The sequence below is a fragment of the Bos indicus x Bos taurus genome, chromosome 9 (genome assembly GCF_003369695.1).
Source record: "Bos indicus x Bos taurus breed Angus x Brahman F1 hybrid chromosome 9, Bos_hybrid_MaternalHap_v2.0, whole genome shotgun sequence".
NCBI classification, from domain to species: Eukaryota; Metazoa; Chordata; class Mammalia; order Artiodactyla; family Bovidae; genus Bos; species Bos indicus x Bos taurus.
This window is the reverse complement of record NC_040084.1, coordinates 75417480-75433749: the sequence shown is the minus strand read 5'-3', so window position 1 is coordinate 75433749 and position 16270 is coordinate 75417480. Positions and strand designations below refer to the sequence as shown.

At 46.1% G+C, this 16270-nt stretch overlaps 1 protein-coding gene across 1 annotated transcript; it reads left to right on the top strand.

Moving 5' to 3' along the window:
* The first annotated feature begins 2292 nt into the window (after positions 1-2292).
* OLIG3 (oligodendrocyte transcription factor 3) lies at positions 2293-3111 on the top strand. Its single transcript, XM_027552178.1, has one exon. It carries the CDS (start codon positions 2293-2295, stop codon positions 3109-3111), a length of 819 nt encoding a protein of 272 aa, XP_027407979.1.
* The last annotated feature ends 13159 nt before the right edge of the window (positions 3112-16270 follow it).

Genomic DNA, 16270 nt, shown 5'->3' with positions numbered 1-16270 from the left:
ATCCTTTTGCTCAAAAGCAGCTCCGGGGATGTAGTTATCTGAGTTTAGATGGGCGAGTCCGGTGCATTAGGAAACATTCCTTTTGCTTGGATATTAGGAGTGCGTTTGACCATCAGAATCTCCACATCCAACCGAATTCCTTGGATTTTTCGTTTTAAGAAACTTTTTATGGAGGAGACAGGAGAATGAGAGGCTTGTGTCCAATCTTCAAGGGCTCTAAGATCCTGGCCTTGACGAAGGGGTGCTGGCCATTTCCTTTATTTTTTCTTTACGGAGAAGCAACGATCGGTGTCGAGAAAGGATCCGTCCCCACGTCTCGTCTCCCCACTCGACCTGCTTTCGCGGCGTGACGGTGACGAGGCACAGCCTCACCGAGCGCGCGAGCTCGGGACCTGGGGGTGCATCCCTCTCCGGTCGGCCGCTCCGTTTGCATCAATGGAAAGTGAAGCCTCTTTTACCTCGCGAGTCCTGGAGGCTTGCAGCGACTCTGCGGCGCAGTGTGAGGCCCTGACTGCTCGAGATCCCGGGATTATTTCAGTTTTGCACTTGCCACCCAGACACTCAGCCGCAACCTAACATTTTTCTCCTGTTTCTCCGAGCCCGGAGCGTGGAGGTGCCCAGGTTTTTCTAGAGGCCGCCCCTGGGGCAGCTTCCCTTCCGGGGATTTCTGCTTTCCGGCCTCTCAGGCGGTTTAGCTAGTTCCGACTGACAAAAACTCAGCAAGGGGGAAGAAAGGTCGGCGCCGAGCTCCCCCCTGGAACCGAAGGCTCCAAACTCCAGGCCTCCTCTTTATTCCCCAGCATGGACTGTGAGCGGGACCGCAGGGCCCACGCGCGCACGCACAAGAGGCCCTCTAGATCTTATGGTGCCAAACCACACACACACACACACACATACCCACAGTCGTAGTTTATCATTCGACCCTGACCTCCCACTCTCCCGGACCGCGGGTGTGGGGCGGCCCCGGCCGGGGAACGCGGAGCCGCCGATGCTCCGCCCGGGCGCGCACAGAGCTCGAAGGCCCTCGGGTCGAGCTGCGGGAGGGGGACCGCTCCGCCATCTTCAGCCAGCGCCGGGGTCCGGGAGTTGGGGGGTAGCCGGAGAAGAAACAATCTCTCCCGGTGTTCTCGGGAAACTGCAATCCTTAACTCCCTCCCTCCTCCTCGGCCACTTTTCCTCTCCTCTCCTTCTCAAGTGGCTCTCATTGTAACGCCAGAGTTGGTTTGTTTCCTCATTTCCAGGTCTAAGAAGTTACAGAATCTGGCAACATTGAAATTCTTTCAGTAATCTATTTTTCAAAACGAAAGAAAATATATAAAAAGCCAGAGACCCATTCTCACAGCAGTGTTGGGGGTACAACCTCGTCACCAGATACGGACATCCCATTACAACCACACCGGAGGGCCCCATAAACAAAATAAGCACAATGTCAGTGTTTAGGGAAAGAAACCTATTGAAATGACCTTCAGGCTGTGCACGTCGGCAGGCATCCCCCTGCCCCTCCCACCTTGACCCCGGCGTGTTGAACCTGCCCTTCATGTGCATCCCCGTCATTGAAACCTTTCCACTGAAGCTTCTTTTGCCCACGTTTTCCAAAACTTGGGAGTAGCGGTGAAAGAGAGGAGAGAATGTTACAATTCCTCTTTCCAAACCCAGAGGAATCTCCACCTGGCTCCCTTCCATTTCCTTCCTTCAGTGCCTTTAGGTATTCTTTGGTTAGGGAAATTAGCAAGGGGAGTGGGGTGGAGGAAAGTTGTTTCCTTTTCTTTCTGTCTTTCTTCTTCTTTTTTTTTTTTTTAATCCAGAAGGCGCGAGCTGGAGCGGTGAGTGTGTCAATCAGAGGGTTTTGTGCCTGGGGGCTCCTAGCAGTTCTGAGCAGAGGTGTCCCAGGGCGGCCCCACAATGAATATGAATAGGAATCCTTGCTAAATGGGACAGCAAAGCGCACCGCCCTGAATGATGGCACGTCATCCTAACCAGCCCAGGATAGATAGGAGGGTTCCTTTTGTCTCTTTTCTCCGGCGCAGCTCTATAAAAGCCCCTCTTTTTCAGCGTGAGGTTAGTTCAAGCACACACCAACGAGCTGTCCAGGAAACAGCCAAACCAGAAAGAAGGGAGAGGGGAGGAAGAAAGGCGGGGAAAGGCACTGCCTCAGCTTTTCTTTTCACGTCTTGCCGCTGAGAAGTGGGTTGCTGGGCTCTGCAGCTTTTTTTTTTTTTTTTTTCATTCAAGATTTTCTCTAATTTCCCGCCTAAAGCTTCCCCACGGTAGGGCCGCATCCCCTATAATAAAATGAATTCTGATTCAAGCTCTGTCTCCAGCAGAGCTTCATCTCCGGACATGGATGAGATGTATCTGAGGGACCACCACCACCGCCATCACCACCACCAGGAGAGCCGCCTCAACTCGGTCTCGTCCACGCAGGGCGACATAGTGCAGAAGATGCCAGGGGAAAGCCTCTCGCGGGCCGGCGCCAAGGCCGCGGGCGAGAGCAGCAAGTACAAAATCAAGAAGCAGCTGTCGGAGCAGGACCTCCAGCAGTTGAGACTGAAGATCAACGGACGCGAGCGCAAGCGGATGCACGACCTGAACCTAGCCATGGACGGGCTGCGCGAGGTCATGCCATACGCACACGGGCCCTCGGTGCGCAAACTCTCCAAGATCGCCACTCTCCTACTGGCCAGAAACTACATCCTCATGCTCACCAGCTCCTTGGAGGAGATGAAGAGGTTGGTTGGTGAGATCTATGGGGGCCACCACTCGGCCTTCCACTGCGGGACCGTGGGCCACTCGGCCGGCCACCCAGCGCACGCCGCCAACGCCGTGCACCCTGTGCATCCCATCCTGGGCGGCGCGCTCTCCTCTGGCAACGCCTCGTCCCCTCTGTCCGCTGCCTCGCTGCCCGCCATCGGCACCATCCGGCCTCCCCACTCGCTGCTCAAGGCGCCGTCCACGCCTCCCGCGCTGCAGCTGGGCAGCGGCTTCCAGCACTGGGCCGGGCTGCCCTGCCCCTGCACCATCTGCCAGATGCCGCCGCCGCCGCACCTGTCCGCTCTGTCCACCGCCAACATGGCCAGGCTGTCTGCCGAGTCCAAGGACTTGCTCAAGTGAGCAGCGGGCCGGCCCGGCTGCGGAGGTTGAGGGGAGAGCGGCGGGCGGGAGGGGTCGGGTCGAGGTGCCGGGCCCAGAAGGAAGGGGGAGCTGGGCGCGTGGCCCGTGGGAGGGTGGACGGCGGTGGGACCCCCCAGTGGCCTCCCACACTGCCTAAGAGATCTCAGATCCTACTTGACCCCCGGAGGGACAGAACTAAGACCAAACTGCAATTTCTAGGTGGTAACGAAGGGGGACTCGAATCAGACGTCGTGTGTCTTGCATGCATGCTTCTTTTCTCCATGCCGCGCCACTTTTTCTCACTGCCATAGGCTCTTGTCAAGACTGCATTTATTGTATAAAGACAGGATCGGTGTAGTTAAACACTTGGCGAAGGGACTTTAGAGTTGGCTCTCTCTGGCTCTGCGTTCTTACCTTGGAAAAGACAACCATCCTTTTTGTGAGAAGCAAATGTAAATATTTCCTTGAGATGGGTGCAGTTATGACTGTCTATCTGCTGGACAGTTGATTTTCTAGAGACAATGTAGGGAGAGAGACGGGGGGGAAGAGATAAGAGGGAAAGAGAGAGGGAGAGAGAGAAGAGAGAGAGAAAAAAAAATGTATCTCAGAGACAAAATGTATTTCAAGACCCAAGTTTTGAATTTCAACTCCGGTCCGGGGCATGATAACTCTTCTGTGGGTTTTTCTTAAGACGCAGTGTAGGTCGAAAGAATGCATGCACGCTTCTAAATGAATCTCTTCTAAACATGTTGTGCAGGCCATGGTGCCATTTTCCTTGTAACAAGGATTTATTAGTGAATTCTCCGAAGTACTCCATACATCTGTCTGTGGTTGTAGGAAATGAACAAGGGGGCAGAGTGCAAAGACCCAAACTCACGCACACGCGCTTCTCCCCCGCTCCCACCCGCCTTCAAACTTCATTCCCAACTTCCCTGGGCTGTTTCAGGGACCGGTGATTGCAAGAGCTTGGGCTCCCTCTACTAGCTTGCCCCACCCCCACCCCACCCCCCTTGCTCAGTTATTCTGCATGCGGGGTCGCTCTCTCCATCGTCAGCTTTGAAAACTTACTGTGGTTTGGGGAGGGGTGCTGGTTTTATTTTCCTGAACATTTGCTTGAAATATTTTGTTAGGGCTTCAAAGACAAGACCTGTCTTTATTTTTTATATATTCTTGATAACTATGATATATTTATTAATAACCAGTGTTTCTGGATGAGATTTCAAATAAAAAAGAATCTTTAAATCCTGGCTTTGCCTTTGCCTAAAATTTTTGAAGATGGGGGTAGTGGGTAGGGAACATGTGTACTCAGTAAAGAGTAGCGGAAGTAGGGGAGAGATCTGGGTGGGTGGGCTAACACAAAGCTGTTTTTCCTGATCATTTAAAGGTAAAGAGGTCAGACACATTGGTGTTAATTATTACAATTAAATGTCCTTCAAGTGGGGGGCCTTGTCCACATTGGTAGGCTTGTGATATTTCAACTTTTTTCTGCAATAATCAGACCTTCATGAACTCAGCAATTGAGATTTTTTATTTCAAGTGATCTGGAAACCCAGAGTGACAAGAAATGAGAGGCAGAGTTGTGACTGCACTGGCTGTGTTGGCAACAGATGAGAATGAAACAGTAAGTTAACTTCTTTTCACTTTAAATTGTCTGTGTGGCTTTTTAAAAAATCAAGCAAAATTCAATCCAGTGTATGTTTTTAAAATCAAAGAAAAGTAATCTTAAAAAAATAATCGAAATCTCAGCTCCCCACTAGCCTCTTGGTAGCATATTCCTCGGAGGTAAGGAAAGCCCCTCTGCTTTCTAAGGTGAGCCTGGAGTGAGGCCAGTGACCACCCAAGTCTCAGCATCTCCAGATGTGTAGTGGGAACTTTCTCTTCTTTCCTCCCTTAGAAGATTGCAGATCCCATTAGTTGAATACAAATTATTTGGAAGTGTTATTGGGTAGGGGCAAGGAGAGAAAGAAAAGTCTTCTACATAAATAATGGCTAAAATGGATTATTTTAATCAATTACTTATCTCTCTTGCCACCCCATAACATTTCCAGATAGTTTGTATAAGCAAAAATAATCCAGCAAGAAGGTTTTGTTTACTTGTTTATAGAGGACAGGAAATCAAGTTCTAGGGATGATAATCTGAACAGCATGTGCCTCTGTTCCCCATCAAGGATAATAGAAACCTGATTGCAATGTACCACCCCAGAATCTGTCTCAAGCTTAGCTGTACTATCACCTCCCTGTTGGCTGAGACCTAGTTCTGCTTCAAGAGGGGGAGGCAGGTGGTTTCTCTCCATAGAGCTGTCTCTCTCCAGGATCCAGCATAGACATCCCATCTAGGAAGCATCTGCCACTTCCTTCCTGGGTCCCCACTGCCCCTCCCTGGGAGGACACCTCTGTGGGTCCTGGGTCTATTTAACTCATTCTCCTTCATCTCTTTTTACCCTCAGCTCCCCCACTGCCAGGGAGAAAGATCTAAGTGAGGGTCTACAGTGGAGGGTGCTTATTTCCTCTGGTTTTAGGCAGATAAATGGGGGAATAATCGTCTGTTTCCCAAGGGTGATTCATTTCTCTGGGTGAGGAAAGAGCTTTTGAGGATTTATTTGAAACCAACACAAGGCAGCCCTCCAGCCTTTCCCTGTGAGTTTATTATTTAGAAAAGAGAGAGGAGGGAGAAGTTTCATCAATCAGGAAAACGACTTTCCCTGAGTCACTGGCTTCTTTTGAGTCCTGTTTTTAAAGGCATGAGTCTGGGGAAAGACAAGAGGCCTGACCACCGGCAGGGTAGTAGGCTTCATTCCTTCTTCAGAATTGGGCGCTGAAGAGAAGAGACACTGTTTCTAGTGTTGAGGAGATCCTCTGGACTGATCTGTCTCTTTTCTGGGTCACACAAACTCCTCAGACCTAGAGACTAGGAGAAAGCATTCCTTTAAGAAAAGGATGGGAGAAAGACAAAGTGGGAGCCAGATAAATCTGGAGTTTCTAGATTTATTGAGGATGGAGCAGCCCCTCCATCCTGCCCGACTTGCCTCCACTGGGAAGGGACTTAGCCAGGTGCAGGCTGGTTTGCTTGGAGGAGTGACTTTGCAGGCGATTCTAACTGGCATTATCCGTTAAATTCTCGATTTACTGATGCGAGAAAGAAGAGTACATGGCCGCAAAAATAAGAATGAATTCTTGGCCTGATTTTCTTTTCACTACAGTTTGTCACCTTCTCAAAAGTTCTTAAGTTTAAGCAGTTTTGAATTCAATCTAGAATTACAAGGATCCCTTCATTCCACAGAAAACGTTGCTCTGCATTTAAAACGATGGTGAAAACCTAGTGGGCTAAGGTATTTAGAGAAACCAAGGCTAGAATCCTCAGGATGCCTTTTAAGCTAGTGACCCGTCTTTAAGGCAGGGAGAAAGTCACACTTAGAAAAGGAAAACCGACAGGCAGTTGGCAGGATCTGCTAAACCTTTGTTCCTAAAGACCCTCTTTAAAGGGTCTTGGATCTACAACCCTCAAAAAGAGCGGGGAGGAGAGATCGGAGTTGGTCCGCGAGGTCCAAAGTTCCCTTACTCCTGCAGGCGGAGGCCTTGTGTTGCCTCAAGCTTTTCCAAGCTCCTGGGTCGAGCAGTTACACCGCCTCCTCTGGTACCCTTTGCAGAAACTGCAAAAGCACCTTTCCCCAGGGAGGACGATGGATACTCTGAGCACCTCGCTCAGCTAACAAGATTTAACTGCTCTTTTCTTCCTTCTAGAGACTTCGGGCCTCTCTCTCCGCGTCCTGTCCCGCAGCGCGTGTTCAACATGGGTTCTCAAGCCCGCGCGCCCAGACGGCTACGCCCCCGGCCCACCCAGAAGATGCTCCCCCAGCCCCTCTGTGCCTTTGGGGACCTGGCCAGGCCTTGAGGCTGGGGCTCCGCGGAGCCTCCGTGATCAAGGGACCAGAGACTGGCGGGTCCAGGCTCCTAAGGCTCAGGAAGCTAGGCAAGAGGAGGTGCCACAGCTGAAAGGCGTTGGCAGTGTCTTTGGAAAGAAATGGGCCAGGGAAGGGGTCGCGGCGCGGGTGGCGGGGGGGGGGGGGGGGGGGGGCACCTGCATCTTCCGCCAGCCTCTAGGCAAACTTGCTTTCCTCTCCAACCCCTTCAGAATCTCAGAGCCGCGCGTGTACCCATTTCCTTATAAATAGCCGGGAGGAGTCAAACCCCGAAGGTTCGGCTCTGCACTCTCTTTTTAGTTGTGTCCGTTTTCATTGAAATCTTACCTTCAATGGGGCCGGAGAAGGAGGGATTCGGGGAACTAAGAGAGGAAGAACAGGTCAGTCCCGGGAAAGAGCGATCGCCGAGGCCTCCTAGGAGTCCCGGGACCTAATCCTTCCAGACCACCACCCCACCCCCTCCCGGTTTTGCCGCCAGCCCGCTGGGTGGGCAGCTCCTCCCTCCGCGCTCTGCACTCGGCGGCTGGGAGCGTGGATCCAGGGTCGCGTCTGGGCCCCGCGCCGCAGAAACTGGCGCCGCAGAAACTGGCCCCGCACCTCGCCTCTGTCCCTGGAGTCTAACGCGGAGCCGGTTGGTGCGGAACCGGAGGTCCTGGGGGGCGGGGCTGCGTCCCCTGGGAAACCTCGGTCTCCGCGACCCGACCCCCGACTCCTCTCCTCCCGCTCCGCAGGCCCAGTGAGGCCGGGCGCAGAAGACAAAAGAAAGATGCGCGGGAGAGGAACGTCGTGGAGCAAGGCGCCAGACTGCGCAGACACTTGCAAAGAGCCTCGAAATACCAAAGCGTTTGTGGAAAGTGAGTGGAAGAAAATGCAACAGTCATAATCCCAACCGAGGCCGAGCTTTTTGATATCTGTTCCCTGCGACGTAGGCGCGCGGACACTGGGTCAACTTTGTTTAGGAGATCCTGTCCGAGGCGGCCAGGGCGGCCCGGGCTGCCTCCCTCCCCGAGGCCGAATCTGGCGCTGGCGCGGAGACATACCTTCTAACCCAACCCTGCCCATGTCCCAGGCTCCAAAGTGAACACGGTACCCTGCAGCCAGCACTCGAGACCGGAAGTTCAACCCTCCCCCGGGAATTCGACAAGTCCTGGGGGAACAGGGATCGGGATCTGCTGGGGTTTAGGGCGTGGAGAGGGAAGGGTGCGCAGATCTGAGTGCTCAACTGGCTGGGGCCAGGGGCAGTGGTGGTAGGGAGCGGGCTGGATTTTTGCTGCGGTGTCCTGGGGTTCGAATGAAAGCCGAGTGGTTGGGTGTCTCCTGCCAGAGAAAGGCAGGGAGGGACGGGATAGCAATGAAGGGTCTGGGAAGCAACTTGGAATACCTGCCCCTGAAAGTTCTGGGGTTCTGTCTGGCAAGGACATGATCAGCGCCAGTCTTTCTCTATGGTCTTCAACCGATACTTCAGAGTGCGGAAGCCTGGGACGGATTGTGGGGGCGCCACAGTTTATGTGTAAGATGCAGGCTGTCAATCATTCATCCCCTTTGGGCCTGGGAAACCACCCCGCACCCCCCGCACCCCACCCGCGCCACCGCCCCTGCGTGCTGCTGAGCTCAAGGGCCGGGAACACATCTCTGCCACAGGTAGGAGTCTTAACACCACTGGAGAAAACGGAGATTGGAGCAAGTATACTCTATGAAGACTCTCTTCTCCCGGTTACTTAACTGTCTTTCCCTCCCTTCTACTCTGGTGAAGGGACAAGGGGATTCACAAGATTCGTTGCAAGCCTTAACGTTACTTCCTTTGGTATTTCTCTTAATCTTCCTTCACTTCAACAATCAACATTTTCTGAGTGCTTTTGTTGTGCCATGCACTGTGACGGTCGCGGGAGAAAAAAAATGAACAAAACAGCTAGAGAAGTAGGACATTCAAATGCGTAAGAAATGGCCCCTGCCCTTGGAGTCCTCAGACCCTAGTGGGGAAACATGGCATCTGAGTCCCAAGGTAAAACCTCCACTGGCCGCACAAAACACTGAGTGTTGCAAGCCTGCTTTCCAGAGGCTTTTTCAGATGCTGGAAAACTCACTGTCCTGATAGGGAACAGGAGCAGATGCCTTTGATTAATATGGGAATAAAAAGAAGCAATGGTGGCAGTACTTTGCTTCATTGCAGTTGTTTAGAGATTTATTGACATTTAGATAAGCTTCAGTCTGTGGCATCTCCAAAATTCATGTCCCCATTAGTTATTACCAAATGAGCAAATCGTTTTTTTTCTTTTAACCGGTTTTTAAAAGAAAATAAATAAATAAATAACAGGGTGGGGGGAGGTTGGGAGAAATCTTTTTTTAATAAGATTAGAGTCATTATTTTCCTTGCCTCTGTGGGTCCCTGAGCTACAGAAACTTGTCTCTCCACTCCCGAGTTCACCAGGCTGTGTTCTGAACATAAAACAATTCTGTAATTTCCTTCAAGAACAAAAGTTTTCAAAGAAATGACCTGCACGGTATCCCCCTCAATAAAGCAGAATTGACTTAATGGTCTGTTAATTACTCTATCCTCCCAGGGGGAGGGAAGCTTCCAAAAGGATTGCTACAAACCCTCTGTTGATTGAAGCTGTGGTCTGCCCCCAAATGTACAGCTGGGGCTGGGCCATTAAAAACCCAGACAAAACAAAATCCCCGATAAATAATCCTACCTAGAACACAAAGATTCAGCATACAATAGTTGAATCTTCGATAGATCCTCAGAAAAACCCAGAGTGAGCTCTTTTGGGGCTTCCGGGGTAATCTTTTAATTTGAGGCCAAATGTTCTTGGACAAAAGTTAAAAAAAGCATGGTTGGCCCTTCCGTCATCTCATCCTCCTGTGTCGAATTCCTTTCTCTTTTATTTGAGACTCTGACTGATAAAAGATTTCTTTTATCCAATCTTCTTTTGTACTAATTACAGTTTGTTTCATCATTTAATATATTTTTGTTTGGTTATTTTTTTCCAATTTTTTCTCTATTAGTAATTTAAAGAAGAAGACAAATTTGATTGTTCTAGTAAAAAAAGGACATAGTAGAGAATCAAAATGTAAGGGACAGATTTGGGTTATTATTCTCTGTGACTTTTTCACATCTGTAAGGTGACAACTGCAACATGCAGTTAAATATATTTCTAAAATAAAAAAGTTTTAAAATCCTATTTAAGCTGAAACAGCATCGAGCAATCATCCAGTTAAATTGGCATCAGAAAGCAGAAAAATTCAATTTTTAAAAGCATTTCTTTACGGAAGAAGATATGCATGTTGTACACTAATTGAGAAAATATTCATTTTAATTTGGTGTACATTTAACTTTTGTGGACCATTGAAATAGAACACTGCCGAAAGATGAAAGGTAGCATCTAGAGAGAGGGGTCATGAAAATGATCAAGATGTGGAGATGATCTGTTTTGAAAATTAGTTCTTTGCCTGAACTAGGCAATAACAGAAAGAGTGTGTCAAGCCACACAGTTTCCCACATTTACCATCTCTTTTTGAGGTAGTGATGGTATCTCAAAAACACGTAGGTCATTCTTAAGTGATTACTATTACTCAAGAGTCATGTGTTGATAGAACTCAACCTCTTCTTTCCTTGCCATGGTTGACTGGTCCCTGCGTGGTGCAGGAGCTAATCATGGCGAGGAAGGGTAGCTCAAAGACTTTAAATTGTGCCCATAATTGTGTTTCATATCAAATGGTGACAAACACATACTTGTCTCTGCTTTTGAAAACTGAAAAAAAATCTAGTGAATCAAAAAGAGACCCATCATTTAAAGTCAGCCCGACCCCCAACTGATGCTGAACTTTTGATTTTGTGTCCTGTTGACTGTTCACCCCAGTTATGTGAGAAATAGGTTCTACATACAGAGTGACAGACAGTGTGGCCTGTGGGCTCAAATAGTGTTGTTTCTTTCAATAAAACCCGTACAAAAGGCTATCTTTGCCTTTCTCATCAATGATGTCCTTACAATCCTGACTGCTCCGCAATACTACATAGCTAATAGACAAAAATGAAAAACAGGAAGCCATTCCTCTTGCTAAATAATCCATGGAGAATACTAAAACAAGAGGAGGCAATTTGTTTCCAATTTTTACTAGCTTTGTATTATGAATAAATAAGACTGCAAGGTTGAATAAAGTAGTTTTAGAAATTATACTGACTAACCACGTGCTGCAGAGATGGCTTAGGTCCTATTTTTCCCCTTTGCAGAACTTAATGTGCTCAGGTATTAATGCCCCTCCCCAAAGGACATTTTGATTTGGAAATTTTTTTTTTTTTTCATTTTTTTACCCTTAAAAAATGAAGCATTTCCACCACTTGTAGAGTGCTGTTTTCCAGGCTCTCGAGACACTGGATCTCTGTGGAACCACAGAGTATATTGACTACAGTCAGTAACTTTTCATCATTTTTGATCAGGGCAAATTTTTAAATAGAAACTACTGATAAACATGCAGTAACATTAGATCTCAGTTAAATAAATACAAGGGAGGTATAACTTGAGGGAAACTACTAACAGTAAAAAAAAAAAAACTTCTTGGAATATATTTAAAATGGAAAGAATTTATCTTTTTTGGGAAACAACGGTTTTATTTAAACCCCAGCAAATGTGGTACTTGTCCTTGGGTGGTGGAAGAAGAGGACAGAAGAGGCAGGAAGGGAAATACTACTTTTCTAAATGTGGGTCCCATGAACTCTACTATGTAGACCCTGAACCTCATCTAAGTGGATGGTGAGCAGTGACAGGCTTTTCTTACAGTTCTGTACTTGACCATAATAGATTCTTTTCTTCTTCTATAATTTATTTCCTTTGTGATTTTATGTGAAGCTTGCTCATCTAAAATATATACAGTTATGGTATAAAAGAATCTTCTGGAGTTGAAACTAGAATCAGGTTCACTGAAACATTTGATATTTATCTACATTTTAAGCTTGAAAGAAAGAAATGGGAAATAGAATCTACGAAGCAGGAATAAAACAGATTAAGTGGAGCAGGTAAGGCAAGAAACATGGTGGCCACTTTTTTAAAAAAGTAAAACATTTTTGCTGGTGACATGACATCAAAGGTTACTGTTAATAGTTTGTGCCTCACATATATATGCTTTAGGTGAAGATACTTAGAAAAAAAGGACCGTGTTTGCTGACTTCTGAGAGATGAAAGATTATAGCTGAATTCTTCTCTTTCTCCTTCTGTCTTCCACCTCAATTTTCTTTTCTTCCTCTATTCTTCTATCTGGAGTCTCTGTCATCTCCTCATCTCTGGCTCTCTATCTTCTTCCACCTCTCTGCTTCCAGTCTTTACTTTATTTTCCATTCCAGCTCGTCCCTCCGCTCTATTTGTCCACTACTTTGGCCACTTCGTTGCTTTAGGGGAGCCTGGGGTTGACATTCCCTTAGCCTTCTCACTCAGTCCTTGCACATGCAGCCTGCCTGCTCCTTCAACCAGTTTCTGTTATTCTGAGCAGGTCTGTTAATACCTTCACTCTCAGCCTGTGTTATGTTACAGGAAAAAAAAAAGTGGGTGGGGGGAGCTACATGGAAGTGTATCCCAGAACTAAAGATGTTTGAAAGCACTTTAAATTCCAAAACCAGCATCATCATGAGAATGCCTTTCCAGGTGATAGAAGCATGCATGTCTTAGCTAGCTTATGTTAACTTAGGGGAAATGTTTATATTAATAATTATAGAAAACAGAAAGTTCTTAAAATGTGCCAGTCACGGTTTTAAATACTCAACAAATATTAACTCATTTAATTCCCACTGAAAGCCTATGCAGGTGGTGCTATTACTAGTCCCATGTTTGCAAATGCACAAACTGAGATGCAGAAAGGTATATAACTTTCCTGGTATGTCCTAGGTCAGTGGTATCCCCAGACCTACAGGATAAGTTCCCTGGGCCAGCAGCAGCAGCAGCATCCAGAACCTTGTTAGAAACACAAATTCTGAGATTTTATCTTGCTTGCCAACAAATAAGATAGGCTATCACAGTTTTGTGGACGCTGGCAGAGGACGCAACACTCCTGGGTCAGAAACAAGGAACTTTATTTCTCACTGTGCGGAAAGTATCATGAACATCATGTTCACATTGATTCCCCTGGTTCTTTAATCCCCACAAGAACATTGCAGAGGTAGCCAAGTTTGTCAGTGTCTCAGATCACAAGATGCAGAGAAAGAAATGCAAGAGATCTGTGAAAAGTTTCTGCCAACAGAGGGTTGAGACCAGTACACTCTTCAAGCAATTGGCCCTTTGTCATCATTTTTCAGGACAAGGCCACTGTCTACTCCCCTTCTTCTTCTTCCCATGGACATGATATTCATCTTGAATATTTATGAAGTACTGAATTCTTTTATAATAAGCAATGCTTCTTTGTTTGTGTACCCATTTTTCATTTATGTGTGAACTGTGTTATAGTCCTTCTTCTATTACTTTTTTCCCCCCTCAGCATTAGGTTTTAAGATCCAATTCATTTGGCTGTAAGTTAATCTTGTTCCACTCCTTTTTTATTGAATTATATTTGACATATAATATTGTATGTAAGTTCAAGGTGTACCATGTATTCTCCTGATGTGTTTATATTGCTCTATGATTGCCACTGTAGAAATAGTTAAACCTCTGTCTTGTCACATAATTATCAGTTCTTCCAACATTGGGAACAATTAAGATCTAGTCATTTAGCAAGTTTAAGGTTTCAGATACTGTTTTGTTGTCTGCAGTTACTGTGCTGTGTATTACGTCTCCAGGATTTATTTATCTGCTGGTTGCATGTGTATAATGTCCTCCAGTTTCAATTCTGCTGAGTATTCCATACTGTGTGTCCATCACATTTCATTCTTCATGTCCCTTGGGATGAAACTTAGCTTCCCTGTAGCACCCTATCACATGTGATAACACTGCTGTGAAAATCTTTACTTATTTGTCTCCTCTTGAATCTCTTCAAGAAGTTTTCATATATATATATAGATAGATAGATAGATAGATAGATAGATAGACAGACAGATAGATTACATATCTTGGAAATTATACACACACATATATATAGAATACTGGGCTTCCCTGGTGGCTTAGCTGGAAAAGAATCTGCCTGCAATGCAGGAGACCTGGGTTCAGTCCCTGGGTTGGGGAAGATCCTGGGTTGGGGAAGATCCCTGGGTTGGGAAGATCCCCTGGAGAAGGGAAAGGCTAACCACTCCAGTATTCTGGCCTGGAGAATTCCATGGACTGTATAGTTCATGGGGTCGCAAAGAGTCGGACACGACTGAGCGACTTTCACTCACTCACTCATATAGAATATTGATCACAAATCTTGGAGATTGTATATATTAATTAATTGATTATATATAATATGTTATATATATAATCAATATTCTTTGCTCACTTTTCTATCAGGTTATCTGTTTTTCAAGGGTTCCTTGTACAGTTTAGATATTGAAAGTTTTAGATATAACAACTGTTTTCACCTAATATTTTAATTTTGTGTTTTTGTTTCTTTTCTATGGAGGGTGCCCAATTTTCCCAGAATTGTCTGTTACACAGTCTGTCTTTTACCTTTTGCTTTGTGGTGGCGTCTTTATGCTGTATCAAGTTCCTGTATTTTCACTGGTCTTTTTGTGAACTTTCTACTCAGTGTCATCGGTATATTGGTCTGTTTCTTTGTCACTACCAGTAAATTGTTATTGCTGTGACTTAGTATTATGTCTTAGTAAAATAAATCCAAGGACAATAAATTTTTCACAAAAGGGTCATATTTGCCTCCAAACTGAGTACATTCTAGGCCAATGAGAATAATGATTTTTAAAATGCAGTGCTGATATTACCAGACTTCTATCACTGTTTTTTTAGGTGGTAGAGTGTTGGAGGGAAAAGAGATATGTGTATATGCAGGTCTCTTAGAGTTATCATAATATTTTCATTTTTTCACTCTATTTCCTCAACCTCAAAATTGATAATCATGGACAGAAATTCTCAAGTTTTATGACTCTCTAGTGCCCCACTGATCTGGGCTGAGAAGCAAGTTTCTTTCTGATTATAAAATGTAGAGATAGTGTCCATTGTTATATTCCATTACCTCATATATTCTACATCATCATGTACCTACTATTCAGTGTCTTCTACAGAAGAGAGTAGAAATTCTTCTTAAGGAGGGACTTCCTGCTCATCCTGAAAAAAACATTTTGCAGATGGATTCAAATCTGAATAGAAGCCTTTCAAGTTTACTCAGGCTCTTTCAAACCTCCAAGCCTGGACGCATTCTAATCCCTTTGCCTGGAACACTTGGTCCCACCCTATCCCCACTTGCCTGCCTATTCACAGCCAGTCTTCACTTCCCAGCTTCCCCGGCAGCCTGGATCAGTGGTACTTACCCTCCCAAGTGCTCTCATAGCCCAGTGTACAGCCCCTTCACAGCACTCCTGACCTGGAACCACTTGCTTGTCCTTTTCTTTTATAAGAATATTAACTCTATAGGGCAGGACTGTGATGGTCCTGCTCACCCAGCATAGTGTCTGGAATATAATTGGTGCATAAAGGACATTTTTCTGAACTAATGAATGAGAAATGTTGTAGAGGAGATAGATCTAAGCTTTGAATGCATCATTGCATTAGATGGTCTTTAGTTTCCCTTCCATCTATGAGATTTCACAAAGATATGCTACAAAAGCACAAAGTCTGATTCAGATTTTAAAGTCTGGATATGTTATTACTGTTTTAAAAACCTGTAGCTCCACTGGAGTAGGGGCTTTTATGACTTTGTTTCTAGGCACTTTTTGTAGTGGAAATTAACTTTATAATTTAATCAGATAAAATGAAGAGAATAGAGTTGCTTTATTACCCTGATGCTCCATTTTTATGTGTTGTATGTATAGTAGCTGCCATTTAATGAATAGCATGATGGCTATTTCATAGATGTCTTGGTAATCTGGCAAGAGTGTCATAGTGCCCCTCTACAGGTGAGGAGAGAAAGGTTTAGGTTAAGTAACTTGAAAAGGATGCCCAGTCAATAAATGGTACAGCTGCATGTTGAACACTCTGCTGTGTTACTCTAAAAGTTAGTGCTCCTAAGAGCTGTCATACATCTTTATGAATATCCCTGTGACCTGTTTCTTAGCTTCTCCCTTTCCTTCTTGGTGGCCATTCCCTATTGAAGGTAACCTACATAAGACGGCTCCTGTCCAACCCTCCCTAACAGTTTTCACCTCTGTAACAAGGTCTTGTTTGGGGTCA